General features: G+C 39.3%; 2 protein-coding genes across 2 annotated transcripts in view; one reads left to right on the forward strand and one right to left on the reverse strand.

The window, feature by feature from the left end:
• The window catches only part of LOC135083389 (uncharacterized), a 95,550-nt gene extending 84,593 nt beyond the window's left edge, over window positions 1-10,957 (reverse strand). The window contains exons 1-9 of the mRNA XM_063978131.1: window positions 10,809-10,957; window positions 7,957-8,001; window positions 7,745-7,863; window positions 7,038-7,171; window positions 6,143-6,284; window positions 5,551-5,703; window positions 4,980-5,193; window positions 4,192-4,303; window positions 3,417-3,587 (exon numbers count right to left, since the gene is read on the reverse strand). Coding sequence (XP_063834201.1) covers window positions 3,417-3,587; window positions 4,192-4,303; window positions 4,980-5,193; window positions 5,551-5,703; window positions 6,143-6,284; window positions 7,038-7,171; window positions 7,745-7,863; window positions 7,957-8,001; window positions 10,809-10,869 — 1,151 coding nt within the window. The 5' untranslated portion in view covers window positions 10,870-10,957. The remainder of the gene's footprint in view (window positions 1-3,416; window positions 3,588-4,191; window positions 4,304-4,979; window positions 5,194-5,550; window positions 5,704-6,142; window positions 6,285-7,037; window positions 7,172-7,744; window positions 7,864-7,956; window positions 8,002-10,808) is intronic.
• A 12,398-nt stretch (window positions 10,958-23,355) lies between these two features.
• The window catches only part of LOC135083390 (uncharacterized), a 122,397-nt gene continuing 120,527 nt past the window's right edge, over window positions 23,356-25,225 (forward strand). Inside the window, exon 1 of the mRNA XM_063978133.1 lies at window positions 23,356-23,824. The gene's annotated coding sequence lies outside the window, so the exon portion shown is untranslated. The remainder of the gene's footprint in view (window positions 23,825-25,225) is intronic.

A 25,225-nucleotide genomic window follows, 5' to 3' on the forward strand; every position in this document is an offset into this window, starting at 1 on the left:
TTTGTCGTGCTGATAAAGTCGCCTAAATGTGAAAGCGCTCATAAGCGGTCTCACAGGCCAACTCGGTCGACACATTATCTATGTTTGCTAGAGGGTTGGTCTATCTATGCTGGAGGACTATCCATCTTTCCTTAGCGGAGCTAGTTATACTTACGTAGCCGGACATACGAGGCCTCACAGGCCCACAGTCAATCCTCAATCCATATTTAGATCAATATTTAACAACTGTCTACTTCTTGGCCCTGTAGTAAGTTACACTTACGTAGCCGGAGCGCACATAAGGGGCCTCACAGACCCACATAGTCAACACGCTATTTATGTTTAGATCTACGTCTGCTAAATGACTAGGCTATGACTATTGGAGAACTGGTCTATATCTGTTGAAGGACTAGGCTAGTTTACGTATGTTAGTCTTCGATCCTTGCTTCATTGGCCCTGTAGTAAGTAACACTTACGTAGCGGGCGCGCACATGAGCGGCGCCCTGGCCAGCAGCTGCGCGAGCGCCGGGTACTGCAGCGGCCGCGCGGAGCGCACCAGGCGGCCCCACAGGCCGACCGTCGACCCGCTGTCCATGTTCAGGTCTATACTGGAGAACTGGCCGACTTTCTTGGCCTAGTAGCTTAGTTATACTTACGTAGCCGGCGCGCACATAGACTGCTTTCACATTAGAACGTCAGAAGCGCGACAGCAGCGCGGTAGCGGCGTTTTTATAATGTGAAGACAGGCATCTGTTGTCATACAGTATGAAATTATCCGCAGCGCGTCTGTTGCGCGTTTGTCGCGCTGCTAAAGTCGCCTAAATGTGAAAGCGCTCATAAGCGGTCTCACAGGCCAACTCGGTCGACACATTATCTATGTTTGCTAGAGGACTGGTCTATGTATACTGGAGGACTGACTATCTTTCTTTGCTTCCTAGGCCCTGTAGAGTGAGTTATACTTACGCAGCCGGATCACAATAAGCGGCCTCACAGGCCCACATAGTCGACACGCTATGTTTAGATCTATGTCTGCTAGACGACTGGTCTATCTATCTATATTCTTTGCTTCCTCGGCCCTGTAGTAAGTAACACTTACGTAGCGGGCGCGCACATGAGCGGAGCCCTGGCCAGTAGTTGTGCGAGCGCCGGGTACTGCAGCGGCCGCGCGGAGCGCACCAGGCGGCCCCACAGGCCGACCGTCGACCCGCTGTCCATGTTCAGGTCTATACTGGGGAACTGTCCGTCTTCCTTGGCCCCGTAGTGAGTTATACTTACGCAGCCGGAGCGCACATAGACTGCTTTCACATTAGGGCGTCAGAAGCGCGACAGCAGCGTTTTTATAATGTGAAGAAAAGAATCTGTTGTCATATAGTATGAAATTATCCGCAGCGCGTCTGGTGCGCGTTTGTCGCGCTGTTAAAGTCGCCTAAATGTCAAAGCACTCATAAGCGGTCTCACAGGCTAACACTGTCTAGTGCAATGTTAGCCTGTTAGATAGCGTAGTCGCTATCTATGTTTAGATCTGTCTGCTAGAAGACTGGTCTATGTATACTGGAGGACTGGCTATCTTTCTTTGCTTCCTAGGCCCTGTAGAGTGAGTTATACTTATGTAGCCCGAGCGCACATAAGCGGCCTCACAAGCACACATAGACGATTATGTCTGCTAGACGACTGGTCTATCTATGTTCTTTGTTTCCTTGGCCCTGTAGTAAGTAACACTTACGTAGCGGGCGCGCACATGAGCGGCGCCCTGGCCAGCAGCTGCGCGAGCGCCGGGTACTGCAGCGGCCGCGCGGAGCGCACCAGGCGGCCCCACAGGCCGACCGTCGACCCGCTGTCCATGTTCAGGTCTATACTGGGGGACTGGCCGTCTTCCTTGCCCCTGTAGTGAGTTATACTTACGTAGCCGGAGCGCACGTAAGCAGCTTCATAGGCCTACGGTAGACCCTCTATCCATGTTTAGGTCTGTGATTGCTAGAGGACAGCGCGTCTGTTGCGCGTTTGTCGCGCTGATAAAGTCGCCTAAATGTGAAAGCGCTCATAAGCGGTCTCACAGGCCAACACGGTCGATACATTATCTATGTTTGCTAGAGGGTTGGTCTATCTATGCTGGAGGACTGACCATCTTTTCATGCTTTCTTTAGCCTAGGTTAAGTAACACTTACGTAGCGGGCGCACACATGAGCGGAGCCCTGGCCAGTAGTTGTGCGAGTGCCGGATATTGCAGCGGCCGCGCGGAGCGCACCAGGCGGCCCCACAGGCCGACCGTCGACCCGCTGTCCATGTTCAGGTCTATACTGGGGGACTGGCCGTCTTGCTTGGCCCAGTAGCTTAGTTATACTTACGCAGCCGGATCACATGTAAGCGGCCTCACAGGACTACGGTCGACCCTCTATCTATGTTTAGGTCTGTGACTGCTAGAGAAAGAGTTTGTGTCAGCTAAAGTCCGGTCGCCGAGCACATAGAATTTCGTTCAATGATCCCAAGCTACCCATCCTTATCGCTCGCGCTTAATTATATAGATGTCACGACTGTGCGACGAGCGGCCGTAGTGAGTTGTGCAAGCGTGACAGCAATATTAATTATATTAGCGAGGGATAAGGATGGGTAGTTTGGGGTTATTGGACGAAATTCCTCGTGCTCGGCGATCAGACTTTAGACAATCAGTCTTTATGTGCTGGAAGACAGATCTATGTCTGCTGAAAGACTGGTCATCTTTCCTTGCTTCCTTGGCCCTGTAGTAAGTAACACTTACGTAGCGGGCGCGCACATGAGCGGAGCCCTGGCCAGTAGTTGTGCGAGTGCCGGATATTGCAGCGGCCGCGCGGAGCGCACCAGGCGGCCCCACAGGCCGACCGTCGACCCGCTGTCCATATTCAGGTCTATGCTGGAGAACCGGCCGTCTTTCTTGGTCCAGTAGCTTAGTTATACTTACGTAGCCGAAGCTCACATAGACTGCTTCCACATTAGGGCGTCAGAAGCGCGACAGCAGCGCGGTAGCGGCGTTTTTATAATGTGAAGACAAGAATCTGTTGTCATATAGTATGAAATTATCCGCAGCGCGTCTGTTGCGCGTTTGTCGCGCTGCTAAAATCGCCTAAATGTGAAAGCGCTCATAAGCGGTCTCACAGGCTAACACTGTCTAGTGACAGTGTTAGCCTAAGTTAGACAGCGTAGTCGCTATCTATGTTTAGATCTGTCTGCTAGAGGACTGGTCTATGTATACTGGAGGACTGGCTATCTTTCTTTGCTTCATAGGCCCTGTAGAGTGAGTTATACTTACGTAGCAGGCGCGCACTTAAGCGGCCTCACAGGCCCACATAGTCAACACGCTATGTTGACTTGACGTTGTATCTATGTCTGCTAGAAAAGTTGTCTATGTATTATGCTAAAGGACTGGTCATCTTTCCCTTGGCCCTGTAGTGAGTTCCACTTACGTAGCGGGCGCGCACATGAGCGGAGCCCTGGCCAGTAGTTGTGCGAGTGCCGGATATTGCAGCGGCCGCGCGGAGCGCACCAGGCGGCCCCACAGGCCGACCGTCGACCCGCTGTCCATGTTCAGGTCTATGCTGGGGAACTGGCCGTCTTCGTTGCGCGCCTCCTTGGCTCTGATGAGAAAAATAATGGTCAATGGTATAGTCTGGTCCGTGAGCACGTAGAATTTCGTCCAATGACCCCAAGCTACCCATTCTTATCGCTCGCGCGTAATTGGACGAAATTCTACGTGCTCGGCGACCGGGCTTTAATTTTACAAATAAATCAAAAAAGTATGTATCTTGCGTAATATACATTTTTGATGTATTAATTAGACGATAAAAGAAAAAGAATTCAGCGAAAAAAGAAAGGAACTGAAAAACTTGAAGTACAAAATAAAAAAACAATACCGTCCATAATTAAAAAGAACAGAAATGCAAGAAATTAAAGTACGGTCGCCGAGCACGTAGAATTTTGTCCAATCACCCCAAGCTATGCATCCTTATCGCTCGCGCGTAATTTATTGCTGTGGCGACTGTGCGACGGGCGGCCGCAGTGAGTGTGCGAGCGCGACAGCAATATAATAACGCGCGAGCGATAAGGACGGATAGCTTGGGGTCATTGGACGAAATTCTACGTGCTCGGCGACCGGACTATAGTAACTTTTTAGTAGCAAGATAGTAGATAGCTATACTAAACCATTTGCCAATAAGGCTAATAATGTTATTTATAACTCACATGCAAAGCAGTTTCAGAACGTCCCGAGCGGCCTTCAGATCGCCGGTCTCGTCTTTGGCGTACTGAGTGTGGTGGTGAAGGAGGTTTGACCGCCTCTGAATTACTTCCCAGCCTGAAAACAATATCATATCATTAAATACAATAATAAACGTGACAAACAACATGATGAACAAACAATAAATATTTATGGTTCACTAAAATACAATGTGAAGTATTCTTTAAGCAATTACATTAAAAAATAACGTCGCTTAACGGGCGACGATGTCATAACGGAGGAGAACGCCTATATTTGCTTTATACATATTATAAACAACAAAAACAAGCTGTGTAGTTGGGGTCTTAAAGTTCTCCCTTGTGGCATACTCTATGTCAAAAAGAAAACTAGGCCTTATTTCTACGTAATACAGTTCAAATTTAACTACATTCTAAGCTGTGCGTCCATGAATGAACTATAGCTATCGGTCTTGTTAACCCACCTTAGTCCAAGTCTTCTAACTCAATATTTATAAACAAAAATATACCGTAATTTACTTAATTTTAGGTTGTGAACCCATAGACTCGCTGTCAGTCCTGTTGACCTCCCTTAAGAGGGTCAAGTCCTGTATGACAGAGGTCATGGCCCCAGAGCTACTAAAGATTTTCAAAAATATACCGTAATCCACTTACTTTTAGGTTGTGAATCCATAAACTCGCTGTCAGTCTTGTTGACCTCCCTTACGAGGGTCAAGTCCTGTATGACAGTTGTCAAGTTACTAAAGTTTTAAAAAAATATACCGTAATTCACTTACTTTTGGGTTGTGAATCCATAAACTCGCTATCAGTCTTGTTGACCTCCCTTACGAGGGTCAAGTCTTGAATGACAGTGGTCATGGCCCCGGAATTCCTCCCTGAGAAGGGTTCGAAGAGATGCCTTTCGCGACAGTTGACAGACTTGTAGATGTGGTGGTCAACTGTGATGCGGCATTTGCTCTCCGATTTTAAGACTGGCCATGTTTGGAATTTCTGCAATTTTACAAATGATTGTTTGCTTACTAATTACCAACGCAAAATGCCAATATAACATTACTAAGAAATCCATAGGTTCAAATCCGGCTCGAAGGACCATGTACAAGTCCCAAGTTTGGTTTAAAATTTTGCTATAAGAGTGTTTAAAAGCAGTTTTAAGAATAAATGGATTTAATGATTAGTTTGTGCTGTAATGGTTCTTTTTAAAACATTATTATTGTCTTTTCGGATCCCTTCCTGTTACCTACTGAAAATGAGATCTCAGTAAGCCTGCAAGTTTGAATGTCGATTTCATAATACAAATCTAGGGTTGTACCCCAATTGCAAGGAAAATAGTATAGCAAGAATACTTACGCTTTGGAAGTCGTATCTGACAGTTTGCAGTATAGACATGTACTTATATCTATTCTTGCAAAGGGCCAGGTCTCGCGTCTTTACCAATATCAGGCTGGTGTTCTCTTGTCCTCGGACTATGTAGTCCACATCGCATGTGCCGTGGATGTCTTTCTGGAAGTCGTAAAGTATGTTAAGATTATACATTTGATGAAAAATAGCACTTATTTCAACTATATCAGATGACCATTTCGAATGGCGTAATTATGTTAAAATTATACATTTCTGTTGAAAAAAAGCAATTGTTAGAACCACAATAGATTTCAATTTCGAATGGCGTAAGTTTAGTAGAGGATTGATGTATAATTATTATAATGTGGTGCTAGTTAGCTCATGTACCTATATTCATCATCATCCTTTTGAAGCGATCAAAACGTGCCACTTGTCTAGCCGGGCAGACCATCCCACTCGCGACCATTTTGCGAATGGATCGGAATTCGAATGGGACCGAATGCGAACGGGACTGAATGCGAATAGGACCGTTTTTTAATTCGTGATGATGTTCTCATCATCTTATTATTAGTAAATATTTCTATGCATTTCTGTAGCTTACCTCAACTCCCTTGAAGTTGATGTCAAATCTCTTCATGCTGTTCTGAAAGAGAGACAGTATGGCTCTCTTGAAGTTGAGCACCCACTCCTGGTCTCCTGACTCAGGGCAGATCTCCGATATAAGCCCATCGTGGTAGGCAAACCTGTATAAAGAAAAGGAGGCAAGTAAAGACAAGAGGATATCAGACTTTACATTTTAGATGCAAAATCGCCCCTACTAGAACTACACAAAATGCCATAGTGTATAACTTGATGTGCCATCATCTGTACTTTTTTGTAGTATTTGATTGAAAAAAAAAATCTATGACATTTTAAGAAGCAGTACCTAGTAGGGGCGATTTTGCAATACAATGTTTTGATGAGCTGTAAGAGACTGTAAGTACTAAGTATATCAAATAATTCAAATAATAATATTAAATAATTATTTGATGTTCTTTATTTATCTGTTGTATCACATAGTACACAACTGGAACAATAAATATGCATTATTATTTGTATATGAATGGACTTGCAGTGATTTATTTAATAGTTGGCTGATATCTAATTAGAGAAGTGGCACAAGCTAATTTTAACACTTCCAAGATTGTATTATTACTCATTACGTCACAGTTTTAATAACAAGGGGCCTGCAATAGATTTTATTATACAATAATTCTGACAATTAGTAAGTAGCTAAATCATAAATCTAATTTATTTTGTGCACGTCGTTTCAGCCAGATGACGTCCATTGCTGGACAAAGGCCTCCCCCAAGGATCTGCAAGTAGGCTTTTAAAAAGCACTTTTACACATTACTTTAACCCTACTACTGCTTCGGGACAATAAATGGGCCAGTGCTGAGAATAAGCAGCACAATAAATTCAGTTGAAATAAGACTTATGCCTTACAGACCACATACCTAAGATCATAGAGCGCCACAGCATGGATGAACTTCTCTGCACGTTCCACAGGGTAGTTTTCATCTTGATCGATTAAAGTCACGTCTCTTAGCTGTAGGAGACCTTCACAGGGTGTGATGAACTGGATTACAGCCTAGAACCATAATATGGACGTTTTTTTAAATGATAGGTATGAATATTTGTTTTGGTAGTTTTGTAGTAAATTATTATGTTCAATGAATGAACCTAGTTTAAGCACAAATTCACATGCCAGCTGTGTTGCTGAGATAGCTGCACATTCCTCTAAGGCCCGGTTTTTTTATTCGTAGTTAAAATAACCAATGGTCAAATTTGACAGATGTCAAATGACAAGTGGTTAAATATCAGAAAAAAATGTTTTTCGAACAATGGTTAGCTTGACTTTTAGTACATTTTTTAACTATTTGTTTACATTTTGTTATTATTTAACCATTAATAGCAAAATTTAACAATTTGTTATTTTAACTATGAATCAAAAAACCGGGCCTAAGAATGCCGAATCTACTGCTACAGCTGGTGTTACTATAAACACCACTCGTCTAAGAAAAAAAAAAAAATCTAAGATTTTTTAACCAATTAAATGCTCTAATTCTTTATTGCTCTATGTGTATAATAATATGGGATGCGGGATCATCAAGTAATTTGTTTTTTATCAGAACTGTGTGATGTTGATAAAAGATTTACTTACCTCTGCTTTTACATCTAAAGTAGACCGGTTATTGCTGGAGCCAGCGAAGTAGGTCTCAATGTTCACTTTGTACTCATAGTGGTAAGTGACGTCAGTTAAGTACTTGAATTTATCGGAAACTGGAAAATAAAAGTAGGATTTTCAGCACACATAACCTCTAAACCTTAAAATTTTATGAAATAGTACAAAGTACTTAAATTATTTTTACTTACCTGCACATGAAGGTGGTCCACAAATATACGGGTCTTTGAGTGAATCTGCAAGAAATATATAATATTTAATTTAAAAATCACAACTTTCTTTGTTGGTAAACAAACAACAAAACCGAAGTTCGAACCGAACAGCTGTTTTTGACATTGGCATTTGGCATAATGTTTTTTTTATGCCCAATGAAAACGTACTATACAGCATAATTATTTAAAACTTACGAAATATTATTTTAATAATTTTAAACTTACAAAAATAGTTTCATGAACATTCGTCATTGATTTATTTATTTATATTTGCAAAAAATGTTCCAGCAAACAATCATGATAATTTAATCAAGACAATGGCGGACTTAAACCCTACATACCGGACACTAACGGACATTTTGGAAGACTAACTACTGTAACTTAACGGAAAGAATATCCGATAAATAAATCTATGGTCGCTAAAGCCTGTGATATTCAAACAGCGTGTCGCATTGTAATCTACGTGTAAATAGGCACTTTAAGATGTGACAGAACCCGCCTAATTAACATAAGTATTAGAAAACAAATCCATATCATAAATCAACAGTAGTCCCAGTGAGCGATAGTTGCGAATCGCGATCCGTATCGTACCCTTGTCTCGGGTCACGGTCTCTAACAACGGAAATCGTTACGGGCGCTGCGCGGGACACAGCTGACGAATATAAAACAGTTTAATCCTTGGGAAATGCACACAATCTCCAGTGAGGAATAGTTGTAGGATTTAAACGAAAAATGTTGGGAAAAGCTTATTAGGTAGTTACGTTCTGTTACTCGTTAATCCTAGCCTACACCAAAATTAACTTTAAAGGATAGCAGAAACGATGCAAGTTCAATCCTCAAACAACTTGGACTATTTGTTTTTACTATGATTATGGTGAACACGTCATTTAAATGCGAGCTTAGGGGTATATCGAAGGGGTTAACGGGGCTTCTACTACACCAGAAAAAAACTAAAGACAGTCACAGGACATTGTTGGGTGATGCAACTTACTTAATAGGTAGCGTTTAAAAACTACACCGTACTTATTTGCAAGGAAAAATCCACCTTTTCATAAGGTACTATTAAATTAGTTACCGAAACTTCAGTAGGTTTATCCAGTACCTATCTATAAGTAGCTAGGTAATCGATAAAGCACAACTAGGTAAGGTGAAATCGAAGGTCGAGCAGATCTCTGAGGAAATTGAAACTAATTTGGAGCCCTCGACGATATTATTCAGAAGTAAATTATTAAGGGGAGCTCGGTGCATATGATCGAATTCCTCCAGCTCAGCGAGCTGTGGAAATTCTCGGAATTTCTCGGTCCCTTGAGGATTGATGACAGAACTAAAGTGATCGATATAGTACCTACCCAGAACATAGGATATGTAAACTGAAATTGGCACAGAAGAGGTAAGTAGTTTGTTTTTGAGGAAGACACTATTGTAGCAGTAGTTAAAGTACAGAGCATCACCCCTAAGTCACCTAAGTTAGTTTTATCGGAACACAGATTTGGCCAATCCAAAGTGTTGGTAACGGAGTGCCAGAACTTGATCCACCACATGACTAGAAGACAGGACATAAGAAATGCATAGTCTTGTTTTTTTGTGTAACTTATCATACTCAAATGAAAGGTTTTCTTTCTTAGGTTCTTACTTAATTAAATAGCATCACACAATAGGTACCTCAACCTCCTACTATGGTAGTTTACGGATCCGGCGACTGGGACTGCGATCCTAGTTAATTGCGGTCCCAGTCGCCGGAAGCCTCGTACAAAATACAAACTAAGGATAGTGGGATGGTCCGAACCTATGCTTGATGAGGCCTAACTTAAGTCCAGCCGTGGGCTGAAGGGAGCTGCTGATAATGTTGAGAGCCACAAAAGCTGTAGGATAATCGCGGTGGCTATAGCCACTTAAGTATACTTATATAGCCACAAGTAAGTATACTTACTTATGGATTTTAGCACTGACCTACTAAACTGGGCTAGTATGTTTACAATAGATAAAACTAACTACTGTAGTTCTGACACGTGTTTATGCATAGAACAAACACTAAGTAGCTACTGCATTGTAGGTATGTTGCTGACCTTGATTTAAGACAGGAAACGGATCTTGTTTCCTTTAAATTACTGTTTCTCTAAGTAGGCAAATGAAAACTTATTTTTCTTGTAAAAAAAGAAAAAGACAAAAAAGGTTTTGTGTTTCTGAAATAAATGCTTGAACTTTTAAAAGTTTGTTTGTTTGTCTCTTAGATTACTTATCAAAGGGTAACAAAATTGATTCATAAATCAATCAGCTCATTTGCCACCGGATGTAGTAACTACCAGGATGTTTTGATGTAGATTGACCTAACAGTTGCGCGTACGCGTGCGTGACGTATTGCATTATTATTTACGAAAACATTCTTGAAAACTGACACAATTCTGCCTACATTTCGTAGTCATTAGGGTACCTAAGTATGTAAGTAAGAAAAGCTTAGGTAAAACAAAAGCTTTACAATCACGACATTTTGGCTTAACCGGCATTTTTTTAAGTAAGTTCAATAATCAGAAATGGACAGTAGGTAGTGAGCTGATAGAAATATTTTTTTATGGCACATCGAATAACATGTTTTTTTTATACATTTCTAAAAAAAGTGTGCATAGTATAACTTTGTCACAATACATCTCTCTATTTAGTTTAAGAAACAACCATAAAATGATTTCATAACTTAAAAAATAACACGCGCATCAATGAAATTCTTTCATAAATAACTAGACACGACTAACATACCTACGCAGTAAGACTTAAATTACTAATTAATCTAACAGTTATATAACGCATATAAAGCTTTAGTTGAAAAGAATACGTACTTCCAGATCCTAGGGCAGCTCCAGCAAACGCTAAGCACACTAAAATCACACACCAGTCCATTTTGGCACTTCACTTACACCATGTCCGAAGCCGCCTTGTCAATCGCACGTATTGACATCAAATAACAAATTCTGAGATCCCTTATCTGGGGTCGGATGGAGGGGTTAAAGTCAATGTAATTATCACTCCATTATCTAGTATGCAGAATGGCGGTTAATTATGAGTAATTTGTAATGAATATTGTAAGCTGATAGCGAACATGGCTATCGAAAGTGCGTCTGCGCACATGTAGGTAGGTAGGGATCCGAGAGTAGTGACTCCAATGTTTGGATGGATGTTTGGACAATAGGGCCATAAAGGCAAAAAATGGTATGTTTTACAAAGATCCCGAGATCCTGTGGACTCCCAGAGATAAGTACCCCGTCAATATTTCATTTTCATTTTCAATATGAAGAAAGGGAAACTGAGGCGTTCTCAACCCTTCTGAACATTAGCCTCTAAGCCTCTCACAATGATTTCCAGATTGACCTGTTAGTAGCGCGTATCCAGCTCCTTCCTGCTACCTTTATGAACGTATCAGGCTGCGTTTTCAGATTCTGTGGTCTCCACTCCAGAACCTTGCTGCCCCATTGGACGTCAGTTTTGCGTACCATTTTCCCTGCCCATTGCAACTTCAGCTTGCTAATCTGTTGGGCTACAATGACGTGCATAGGTGTTCTGAAAAGGGCCTAACAAAAGCTTTTTTATTTACTTTTTATGACTGCCACATCATGGTCGCCCTACACACGGGAAGTCATCGGAAATCGGTGCGGGCTCGGGTTGCGTTCCGACTAGAGGTTGCAAATATTCGATAATTTTCTATTTCGAATATTCGAATATTTTTCCAGTGATATTCGAATATTATTCGAATATTCGAATACTTTCAAAAAATAAAAAGTACTTAAAATACCAATGTTTTTATTGCTGGTTTTATTGCTTTGGGAACTATATTTTAACTATTTAACAATATAGTTTTTAAAACAGTTATAAAATTCTCATCATCATCATCATTTCAGCCATATGACGTCCACTTCTGAACATAGGCCTCCCCCAATGACTTTCACAATGACCGGTTGGCAGCGGCCTGTATCCAGCGCCTTCCCGCTACCTATATGAGGTCCTCGGTCCACCTTGTGGGTGAACGTCACACGCTGTGCTTTTTGGTACGTGGCCTCCACTCCAGAACCTTGCTGCCCATTGGCCATCAGTTCTGCGTACTATGTGATCTGCCCATTGCCATTTCAGCTTGCTGATCCGTCGGGCTATGTCAGCGACTTTAGTTCGTTTAAGAAAGAAGAAAGAAAGAAATATTCAGGATCTCCACATTTCTGATTCGATCTCGTAAAGAAACACCGAGCATAGCCCTCCCCATAGCACGCTGTGCAACTTTGAGCTTATTTATAAGGCCTATTCTATTCTCGGTTGCCCAGTCAAGTTGGATTCGACGATTTACCTTTTTCTCGAAATTTGATCTACCTAGCCGAATCGTTTGTCAGAGGTAGACATACTTGTCAACAGTCTCCAGAATTGAGCTCCAACCGAAACATGGACGCTGGACAAAAGCTTCGTTTTGTACATGTTCATCCGAAGGCCTACCTGTTGGGAGACTCGATTAAGGTCTTCGAGCATTGTGCCGAGGTCTTCAAGCGATTCTGCCATGACCGCAATATCGTCAGCAAACCACAGCTGAGTGATGTATTTGCCATTGATAGTTATTTATGGCGAATCCTTTCCATTCAGGGAGCTTGAAAGCGCCTTCCAATGCAGCGGTCAACGGTTTAAAAGATATAATATCCATACTTCACGCATCGCCGCAGAGGAATCGCCCTCGTGCTTTGCTCCTGTACTCGGACGGACCGACATGGTAGCGTTTCTGTACAGGCATTTTAGCACCTCGATATACCGATAGTCGGAGAGACTGCAGCAGTGCTGTCTTGATCGAATCAAAGGCCTTCTCATAGTCCAAGAAGAGCACCACCACGCTTCTATCCCATGCCTCTGGCGTTGTTCCCTGAAGTAAGACGGAGCTAAAGAGTCTCTGAACGAGTATCGGTGTTCCACCTGCGTTCAGAAGCTCTGAGGTTATCCCGTTATCACCTGGTGCCTTGTTGTTCTTTAGCTGTTTGAGAGCCTTCCTAATCTCGTATAGGCTGATATACGGGATGTCTTTGGTATAGTGTCGCGTTAACCTAGCTCTTGCGTCTGTTCCTGAGCTATTAACAAATTTGGAGGTATATAGCTGTCCATAAATCTTTTCGATCTCACCCAAAACCTCGGTTTTTGTTGACGTTACCGTCTGCCGTCTTCAGCATCGTCAGCTGACTTTGCTAAATAGAGTTGTCTCTTTGAAGTTATTTGGAACTTTGGTTTCGCTCTATCGCCTCTTTTATACTATTTGTATCAAAGTCGCAAATAATAAAAATATGATTGAAAAAACAAAAAACACAACTACCTAAAAATGAACAGAAAAGACAGAAACAAGACAACTTAGTGTTCACAAATGCAGTCGGAAGCATCATGACTAGTTCTTTTAGCGGGTGATATGTATTTGATGCCTCCGACTGTATTTACAAACACTAAGTCGTCCTTTTACTATATTTTCTGTTTATTTTTGTAATATCGTCAGTTGCAGGTTCACTTGGGGTAACTGACAAAATACGGTTTTTGAGTTAAATATACAGTTTTTCTTAGTTTTTTCTGCTCTTTCGAATGGTATACGTAAAAAAATTCTAGCTTTAAAAAAATTACAATTACACGGACATTTTCAGGTGTGAACTTTTCAGATTTCCTTCATAATTTTGGTGTAACTGACATTGTAATAATTTTACCAGGTTGAATTGGTGTATCTGTAATAATGTAAAAATTTTGCTACAAAACTTTGCAGTTACACTGATTTGCTAAGGTTTATAACATGAAATAAAATAGGAATTTAGAAAGTTTTAAGGCATATTATACCAGCAGTATCAGTTAAAGAAGTTAAAGTTAGCTCAACAAAAAAAAATATTGAAATTGAGCAAACTATCCAGCCAACTAGGCGTCACTGCGCGTTGCTAACATTAACCTGTTGTTACTCTGTTACTTTTACTGTTGTAGTACTCATGACCTTAATTCAACATTGCTATAAAGAGGTGGGAAATTAAATCCATTTTGTTTTCAGTTTAAGTTGCCCCGTAGAGCTAAATACGGTATTGGTAAGTCAAAGCTTAAAAAAATATTCAAATTACTTAGTTTCACAATAATACTTTAGATATTTCAATATTTTCTGTCTTAAAAAAATTAAATACACATACTTTCTTGATTTTCGTGGCTTTTTTAACATTTTTAATGAATAAAATAAAAGTTACTTCTAATAAAATTAAAAAAAAAATAAAGAAAACGACAAAATGATATTTTTTTCATGAATTCTCTTATTTTTTAATACTTTTACATAAATTATACAGCAACTAAGTAAACAAAACCCAGCAAATTCATCAAATTATTTCTTATTTGGCAGTACTTACACCAATTTGACCTATGCTTTTTCCAAAAGTTTGGTGTAAAATTAGTGTAACTGTCAAAAGTACAAAAATACATTGGTGTAACTGCAATTTATTTCCTTAACTAATACATATTAGATAATTCTTTTTATTTAATCTAAAACCGCGTAGAATTCTAAGCATTTCTGTAAAAACAGATCTAAAAAAGGTTAAAAAGGAAAAAAGTTATGTCCAATTTAAGACGAAAAAAAACTTTAAACGGCTCTACTGAAAAACTGTATTTTGTCAGTTACCCCAAGTGAACCTGCAACTGACGATATTCGAATATTCGAATACACGTAAATTTACTATTCGAATACTAATTTGAAATAAAAATTCGAATATTCGAATATTCGAATATTCGATTGCAATCCCTAGTTCCGACTCCGAGTCGATCCACGAGGGAATATTGTATGTTTGTCCATTCACACGATTCATTAACAATTTTATTGTTTTATACTGTCCGTTAGTTTGTTTACCTCGATGATAAAAAGATGGATGAAAACGCGCGTGAATAAATAAATGTATGACTATTTAAAGATTTCAATAAGAATGATTATCTCAATTATTTAACGTACTTAATTACCTATGTATAACTTGATAAATGATTAATTTAATACTTTCAGCCTTTGAAATACAAGTCGAGTCGAGAACATGATTTTTAATTGAAAAATACAGTATTTTCCTTTTCAGAAAATTCAAAAAATTGCCACTACATTCTAGGATGATGTTTTATGTTTATGTAAGTTTTATTGTCCTTGTTTATTTATTAGGTATATACTACAGTTGACAATCGAGTTTTGTTAGTAGATACTTAAGTACACCATGGTTAGTAGGTAGTTAAGAGCTAAAGCTAAGAGTAGCTAAAAGTAGCTAAGAGCTTGTTGTAAAGATAGTTAAAATAATATATTAAAAAAAATCTGTTTTCTTTAAAAGTAAAGAAAACAGTTTTTTTTTAAAGAACCACGATTGCTGTTTGCGAGGGCTTTACTATAAAATATGTATAAATCATCAACAAGATAACTACTTATTTTGATATCTTTATTTAAATTATCATAACGCCGTCGGACATTGCTATTTTTATTTTTAATTAGTTATGAAGAAGTAGTTTCGTACCATGTTATGATAAGGGATGGTAAAGGTCATTATCGTATAGACAATGGTAATAATAAGAACTGTGCCATTGAACTGTGAATGGAGGCGATAAGCATTTTATCAATGACTAGGAGCCGTATTGAAAAACGACACGTAACCTAAGTATGAATATTCTGCAAAAATTCGAGTAGTATATTATGTAAAGCCTATTATATTATGTATTGTCACCAGTTATTTTATTGCTAGTCATGTAAGTTCCCAGTTAGTAATAACTTTAAATCACCTTCCCCATTTATTAAAAACATTTTGTCCTCTTCTTGTGTTGTCTGGAAGAGATTGCTCTAAGACCGCCTTTGTGCCGTTTTGATTTGGTATGGTTAAGAGGATTTAGTATTGAAATTCTCATCACGAACTCGAAAGCAAACTGGGAACCAATATACCTACACCAATAATAGCAGGTCTTCCGACAAAGGCGAAAGGTCGTGGGTTCCATCCTCATCTGAGGCAATCGATATTTCTAAGTTTTAAAATGATGTCTTAAAATGCAAAAACGTATGTACTTATTAACCTTGAAGCCTTTACACTTTGTGCGTCTTGCCAAGGAACCCGGACCATATCCAAATCGGCAGAGTCCTTCTAACCACTGGTTTACTGGATACATTATCCAACAGCCACTTCGCACGTGCTGCTGGAAAACTCACATGGCTACATGCTAAAACCACTAACCGGTATTATGTGTGGTAATGTGGTAAATAAATGTCGGTTATGTTTAATAATATCACAATAACCTTTATAACGGTCGTGATGCGCAGGTATGCATAGCAATATCATTAGTAGGTATTGCATTTTGCAATGTTACTAAGTAAGTGTTTTACAGTGTTCTAAGTCCGCCTGGCTAGCTACCACCATCTTACCTAAGTCTGTCGCCATAACAAAAATGTTAACAGTATTGCTGTGTTCCGGCATTTAGAAGTAAGATAGCCAGTTCCTCCGTGGTTGAGGATTCCGGGTGAAGCTCGCTTCCACCTTCGGCCTCATCGTCACTTACCGTCAGGTGAGATACAGGCCAAGAGCTTCCTCGTTGTAGATAAAAAAAAACTTAATTATTGGCTTACATTACTACGCTAAACGTAATTTTACACTGTTTGTTACGTAGCATAGACTAACCGTAATCACAAACGATGCTTGCTTAAGTGAAGCACCAAATCGAACGCACAGCATTGAATAAAGCTCTGTGATTGGTTCGTGTGTCACCCCGTGCGTCCACGTGCACTGTGAGACCTCAGTAATGTTTGTGAATATGGGCGTAAATGACTTGGTTTAGGGAAATAATTTTCCTAAACACTGCTAAACGTAGCCTAGCTAGCGTAAATAAATAAGGTAGGTATTCCAAACTAGTGACTCTAGTGAGCAATTCAAAAACATCGCCTTTTTAATTGCAATGGAAACTACTTCATCATCATCATCATTTCAGCCATAGGACGTCCACTGCTGAACATAGGAAACTATTATTAGCGTAAGGTGAAAGGCCTGTTGTTCAGGTTCAAGTTTTGGACAGGTTGTTCAGGACAAAGATAAGAATAACAAAGTGATTAAGCCTTGCAGCAACCATAGGATTCGAAGTAGGAACCTACCATGCATCAATTTAGATACTACTTAGTCACCGAACCAAGGTAGAGAAGAATGAACCACATTAATTTAAAACATGCATCTTCATAAACCTCAAAGTGCCTTTACAACATCAATCATAATATCATTTCGTCAGTTTTTCCAAATTATCTGAAATCAGCGTGCATGTTTTCCTTATATTTTCATCAATAAAGCACTTAATATAAAAAACAAACGAGAACGACTTAACGACGAGGAAAAGCAGTAATCGCCATTGCAGCCGCCTTCTGAAGTGGAAATTGCTCCAAATTTTTCTTATCGCCTGTTCCAAAGTGAAAAAGCAAATCAAGCAAATTCACGTACTGCAAATTGAGTTCAACGGGAGGAGTACAATACTCCCAAGACTCCTGAGAGGATTGCAAATTGGATCTTATTGTGTGGGGTGAAGGATACTGTTGCGTTGAAAGGTCAGTGAGGAGCAGGGTACTTAATTGGGCCGATTTGACGGGACGCAGATGTCAAGCTTTGTCAATAAATGCGATTGTGAACGGTTAGGGTTGCCACGAGTCAAAGTGGAATATTACAATGGGGAATGTGACTTGAATGAAATTTTCATTAGTTATGTTCGCCCTTTTCGCTATGACCTATGACGCTGCCAACATTATTATAGTGAATGGCGGCAGATGGACGGGCCTTCAATTCATCACCATAGGGATAGCATAATATCGGCTGGTAACGTGGTGCTAAGAAGAAGTTTTCTTTGATGATGAAGATGACGCTACCAACCGGCCAATCTGGAAATCATTGGGGGAGGCCTATGTTTAGCAGTGTTATGCCTTTGGTTTATGATGATGGTGATGATCTTTTTAAAATGCCTTCATTCAGCAACTTCATTCTTTATTGCACATCACACGAAATTGAAAAATGAATGAAATAAAAAAAAGGAAACAACTTAAGGAAGGCGGTGTTGTCACTAGAAAGAGATCTCTTCCAGACAACTATCCTAACTTGCAGTATTATGTAATGTAATGATAGTTTATGCTGCGATGTTGATTAATTTATTAATTTGTGCAAGTTTGATGGTAAAATTACTACTAACTATCGTGTATCAGCTAACATTGTAATTATTTCCAAGAAAAAGTTGTCAGATGCGACTTGAGTTTCCTACGTTGGTTATTCTCAACTATTATAAAATACTCCTGAAGTAGTCGTGAGAAAAAGTTTTATTACCTAGTTAGGGAGGGTAGTTAATGTTACTTTATTTTGCTTGAGACGCGCTCACTTAAACTTACAAAGAAATAACTTCTTTTATTCAACACTTTTGTAACTGGCTACTAGACATTAAACAATACAGAATGAGCTGAACCGAAATTGATATACCAAAGGCGTTTTTTATTGAGTTTAGCAGAAATTAAAGGACGTTTCTGCTACTAGCTTTTGCCCGCTTTTCATCCCCTTATGGGGTGAGTTTTTGAAAATCTTTTCTTATTGGATGCCTATAAAAGTACGTCATATTATCGCACGTTCATAATCAAACCGTCACTATACGAAATTGGGAGAAATTGAGTTAACATCGCCATCTATCAGCGCTCCGCGAAAAGTGCATGCTGTAAAAATCCCACGCTTAAAGCTCAAATAGTTCGGCAGATATCACTAGTGTCGTTATGGAGTTTAATGGGAAAACCGGCATTTGTTGTGAGTAACAGTGACACGTTTTTAGTAGTGACGGGATCTGGACGGGCACGCCGTGATAGTTATGTAAACTCTGTGTTGAAAAACGTCATTTTTAGCATAAAGACGCTTTTACTCCAAAACCATAAGATAAGTCACAATAAAGTAATACGAAAAACGCCTTAAAACAAAAAGTGATAATATTTCTCTTACATTTTTAAAAAGATTGTTCATCACTTCGTAGAATATTGTGTTTATCCAAATAGTGAAATATTAAAACAACAAGAAATATTTTTAAATGACTAAGTAGTTATAATTTTATCTAACAAAAATGCCACCAGTCAATCCAAACACTAGTAAAATTAAAGAAATTATCAAGGTAATTACTACTTTGTGTAGCGTTTGTGGACTATGAAAAAGCCTTAGATTCGATCGAGATCTGAGCAGTGCTACAGTCTCTCCAACGGTGCCAAATTGACTATAGATACAAGTGTTGAAAGGCTTGTACGAAAACGCCACAATGTCGGTTCGTCTCCAGGATCAAGACTCGAAACTCATCCAGTTGCAGCAAGGGGTGAGACAGGGAGATGTCATATCTCCGATACTGTTCAACACCGCCCTGGAAGATGTTTTCAAGCTTCTGAACTGGAGCGGATTCAGCATAAATATCAACGAGTACATAATCCACCTTCGATTTGCGGACAATGTCGTAATCATGGCTGAGACTGTGGAAGATCTAGGCATAATGCTCGATGGCCTAAGTAGAGCCTCTCAACAAGTGGGCCTGATGAATGAGTATGAAAATGAATATGGACAAGACAAAAAACATGTCAAATGTCCATGTAGTATCCACTTATCTGGAGACTCTACACTCGAAAGTTTACTGACCTGGGACAAACAGTCCAGTTACGCAGGTCCAACTTCGAGAAAGAGGTCAATCGTCAATCCAACTCGGCTGGGCAGCGTTCGGGAAGCTTCGTGATATTCTAACGTCCGAAATACCGCAGTGCCTCAAGACAAAAGTTTGATCAGTGTGTGTTGCCAGTGATATTTTATGAATCTGAGAGGTTACCCAAAAGGTGATGGAGCGTGCGATGCTTAGGTTTCCCTACGTGATTGAATCAGAAATGAGGAGATCCACAGGAGAACCAAAGTGACCGACATAGCCCGCAGAATCGCTAAAATCAAGTGGCAGTGGGCGGGGCACATAGCTCGCAGAGGTAATGGCCGCTGGATAATGATCCAGAATTTAAACCTACTTCTCTGAGCCTTTTTCCCAAGAAAAATCACTATCTAGTTCGTCAAGTTCATCGAGGTCATCAAGGTCTGGTTGTTTAAAGGCTGCCTGAACAAGAGAGTACCTTATTTTCTAAGAAATTGATTTATGTGATGTAATTTTATAGTAATTTCATGTGTGTAACGTATTTATTTCTGATCGAGAATTAACATTTATTACTGTTACCATTGGTACCACTTAATCCAAATTATTAAGTTTTAAGTTCATTAAAATTAATGATTTTTCTATGTTAGTTTTATTTAATAATAATCATTTTTTAATTTTTCATCGTCAAATTTATATGAAAATAGAGACATTTCTACCGAAATTAATAATACAACATTAACACGTTTTTAATTGAAAACTGTCACTGTCTCAATTTTAGTGGAAAAGTGACACTATTTTTAGAGAAAAAATTAAATATTAAATAAACCATTATGATAATTTGAAAGATAATTATATTTCCGTAAAAGCCAAATAAGCCTACTGGTCTTTAACAAAAAACAAAACATTTAATAGCATTTTGCTCATTTTGCAAAGGTTTTAAAATTTGAGCATTTCAAATGCTTTTCCTGAAAAATCGACTTTTTTGTATAGTGACAGTTTGATTATGAACGTGCGTTATCTTTTTGCTTGCTACAGAAGTTTGAGCTGTGTTGATAGATCAGTCAGTCAGGAGTTTTCCTTTAAGGCCTGTTTCCACTAAAGAAGTAAGGAGAGTCGACCAGAGGAGATGCGTTTATAATAACCCATCAGATTAAGTTATTATCCACAAAATATTCATTCAGTTTCGGTTCAGAAATCTGATTGGTTATTCAAAACACACTTCTTCTTATCTCCTCTTCTCCGCTTTGGTGGAAATCGGGCCTTCGTTCGTTCGTTTCAGCCGAAAGACGTCCACTGCTGGACAAAGGCCTCCCCCAAGGATTTCCACAAAGACCGGTTCTGCGCCGTTCGCATCCAGGCATCTCCCGCGACCTTCACCAGATCGTCGGTCCACCTAGTGGGAGGCCTGCCCACGCTACGTCTTCTAATATATTCCATTCCATATTATCAACATTTCTGTCTCTAGGCTAGGATTTACTCAGGTAATTTACCTTTAATCTTTCAAACAATGAAGAGGCAGCCCTACCAATGAGTCACTCCGTCAAACAGTAGGTTTAATGGGTACCTATTGTTTTCAAACGATGAATTGATTCGTCGCTTCATACTGAATACCGTTCTCACGTTGAAAAGCTTTTGTTTTATTCGCTGGCAATGCGTGTGGAAATACCGATAACGGTATCAATAACGTTATATTACTGTGTTCGCGGCTAATAACGTTATGAGGCTGAATCGGTGCATTATTAGCGAGGATCGGTGGACTTCTTTAGTAATTATGTAACTCGTAAATTGTTAGACTTTGGGTCCTAAGCTTCATTGTCCCGTCTATTTCCCTATGTGTCCCTATAAGAAAATATTAAATTAACCAATACCTATTTAAATCTTAATTAGATTGGTGTATTCAGAGACAGCTTTGATTAATAGAGCGGATAGAAGAGTTTTCGGGGACAGATATTACAATTAAGGTAAATGTACCCTATTTCGGCATATTGAGGATCTTACAACTTAACGATACAGGATTAAATGTCGTTTTGAAAACACATAAGTCATCATCATCATTATCAAGTCATATTTTGTCTCCTTTGCAGGAGCAAGATCTTTTCTAAATTAAAGGCAAATAAAGAATTTGCTACAAATTGTTGACCTGATGTTCGAATGTTTGTCCCTTAGTCGCCTTTTATGACATCCATAAGATCTGCTGAAACCACGGTACAGTCAGCGTCAAATATTTCGTAAAAAGTGGCCAAAAAGTTGAAAATATAATACAACCTAATTCCAATAAAATTATAGTAAAATAACTACGTGTTGCGTATTTATAAGTTACTTTGGACGCGCACGAACTATTTGACGCTGACTGTATAGCAATAAGCGCATGTAATAAGAATATATCATTATTAATTAGTAATTAAATGCTAATTTGCCTGAGTCTTGTATGAAAGCTCCTTACATTGTATTTTATAACGCCTACGTAAATAACAAAAGCAAATTCGACAAGCTGTTTGTTTAGAACGAACATTATTCGGGAACTCTCAGCTAATAAGGTTTAATTAGGATAATCATTAAATAAGCGTTAATTAACGAGAAATTGTTATTATCTTCTCAGATTCTATGAATAGAGAAGAGCTTTATTGTTATTTTATTTACTAAAAATACACAGATACGGAAGTGTGTGAATCGACTACTTATTTATTAATATTTTAATAGTATTTTAATTAGTGGTTCAAAAAGACCTTCAGATGATATACTGTGCAATCCGACTTTATTCGATTATAATGTTTCTGATTACAAAATAACATAAGTAACAGAATTAGCTTGCTCTACCAACCATCACGGTAGGGCAAGCAAATATATGGCCTTATGTATAGGCAGATGTACATGCCCTGTAAAAGGGATCTCCATACTAATAATGAATTAACATTTGAATTAATTAAGTTTCAACTCAAATTAAGTAGTTGCAAACCACGTGCTCACGATATGAACTCGCATCAATATCGCTTAATTAATATTAGGTACTACTGCGCTGACCTGGTTTAGTCCGGGTCATTATTTAACTAGCTTTAGCAGATAACTATGTAAATTAATATAGCTACGACATAATTATATCCACTTATCCTATTCTACTTTAAATATTATCACGATGGAATGATGTGATGTGGTATCAAGTATTTTACTACTTTGTTACGCTAAAAGGGCAGAATGGTTTTTAATGAGGCATTGAAACTGTGCGTATTAAAAAAATATTCTGTGCTCTTTGAGTCGGGCTGAGAATTATTTGAACTTCGCAATTAAAAGGCTCTAAAGAGGTCAAAACCCGGCATCAAACCTTACACGTTGTTGCTGCGACGTCTAATTACGAGCTAGAAGTCGGTTCCATTACGAATGTATGAACCGGGACGTGGCTTGCAAGCACTCACGAGCCATCCTTCCTTGCCAGGACCGACCAGTTCTACAAGACCCCTTATACAGCCTTTGTACGCTTTTAAAACTTCCCGCTCTAACCAGCACCACGGCTCCACCAACGCCGGCCGAAGATGCCCCCAGCTCTTTCCTCCAGTCGTCCGCAAAAAGTCGAAACGTGTGGGACTGCAAAGGAACCCGTTTCTCCATACAAGGCTCTGTACGAGAAGTCGCATCCCAACGCACCACCATAATATTGTTAGCTGCCGCCGATAGCTTTTTATGTCGAATGCATTATTCGATACTCATTTAAAATTCTAACATACACTTATAAAGAAAGCTCGCCATTTTCATGCGGTCCCCTGCTGTCGCCGGTCGTCTCGTGTTAAAAACGGACGGATTTATCTGTGCTTTATTATCTTTAGATTACGCAAATTCGTTTTGGGTGCCGGCTGCTGCGCCCACGCGCCAAAAATCGCGGGGGCGATCGGAGGCTCCGGCGCGTGCTCAAATGAGTGTGCGCACCGGCTGACGCACACGCGTATAAAAACCTCTTTGCTGACGAAAAAAAGAAATAGAAATTAAAAACCAAACCGTGTTCCTTTTTCAAAAGTGACAGTGCCCGGTTCTTGACGGAAGTCGGACTTTTCAGTTCCAGCCAGTGCGTCCGATGACTTAACGAATCTGTGGTCGATTTAGTTTATGAATGGAGTGGAATAGGAAGTGACGTCATGCATAGTGTTGTGACTGTGTCAGCTTTGGTTCGGTGGGCGACGATTTGATGACAATGTGCGATCATTAGACCGAAAAGGTGAGTGGGAATGGCTGATGACTATCTCATTAGAGTATGGCTACCTACATGTGTACTTGAATGCTACTAAAACAAAGCGACTATGAATAGTAGCTAAAAAGCTACTGTATAATTTAGAAACACGCGTAGAAGTGTGTATCCAAAACACAGCTGCAAAGTTTGCAGTCACAGCTGCTAAATAACTAATGTGAATCCATCTCGGTTCTTCTGCTAAAAAGCTTTACTTTGTCTAACTTTAAGACACTTGTGATTCCGGGAGCAAAACTCTTTTAGGACCAGAGACAATATTCTTGGGAGTAAGAAACAGGAAATTGTAACTAACTAGTTTATAATTATGGGAATTTAAAGTTCCTCAAATAGTTAAGGACTTTTTACATCTTGATTGTAAACTTTTCTTCCTGAACTTTATAACTACCTACTGTCTAAAACTTTAAGCTCTGACTATAAAATAAATGTAAGAATAAAAATGCTGAATTACTTTGACTTAAAACTGTAGATTATTAAATAAAAACTCTTTTAAATGTTACCTGATTCCCGCAAAAGAATCTAAAAGTAAATAAATTCGTACTTACTTCCATCGTACATTTTAATAAGTGCCTGCATTACTTTAGCGACTTATTATCAAAATAAACTTTATCTCAATGCGATGAAAGGTTTTGGAAATGTTATTTTTCCATAACATAAAACCAGTTTAGTGCATATGCAACCATGCCCGCCGCAGCGTGGGTGAAATAATAGACCGTACGTAGCGACATTTCGAAACGGAGATACAACAATAATTATGCACTCTACAAACATCATTAGTCACCTCTAAATTGATAAAGATAAGACCTAATATTGAATAGCGATTGTTATCGCCACATGTAATGGTTAACTTTGTATCGAACGTCTGCAGAGGGCCTCAATTCTGGTGATTCTGATTAATCTTTTACCAATAAACCTGTCCTGCTCAAACGCGTTGGAAACTGCTATGCGAGACTGAGGAGGAGGATTTTCGAATAACGTGTCGACAGAACTAGTAGGAGACTGGTGGGATTTGAATGAACTTAGCATACAATGAGGCGAGAGCATTGATGCGCAGAAGATGCTGTAACACCAACGCAGTAATGGATATAAGTAGTCGATATGAATTGTAATTAATAGACTTGAATTTTTTCCAATATGACTATTCCAGGTAGGTATCACTGTCTAGTAAACATTATACAAAATTCTTTAGGATACATTATTGATGCAATGTAAAGTATTTAATGAATGGTAGAGATTTATTTATCTCCTTTCCTTTGAGTCTTAGCAATGATGTGGCACTTCAGAGAGACCTCATGCAGACTTCTTGAGATAACTTGAAGTGAAGTGGCACTGTTTTGTTTCATTTGCCTTTAACTGCTCATTTGAAAATGAAAC

This window comes from Ostrinia nubilalis, chromosome 23 (assembly GCF_963855985.1).
Source record: "Ostrinia nubilalis chromosome 23, ilOstNubi1.1, whole genome shotgun sequence".
Taxonomy (NCBI): domain Eukaryota; kingdom Metazoa; phylum Arthropoda; class Insecta; order Lepidoptera; family Crambidae; genus Ostrinia; species Ostrinia nubilalis.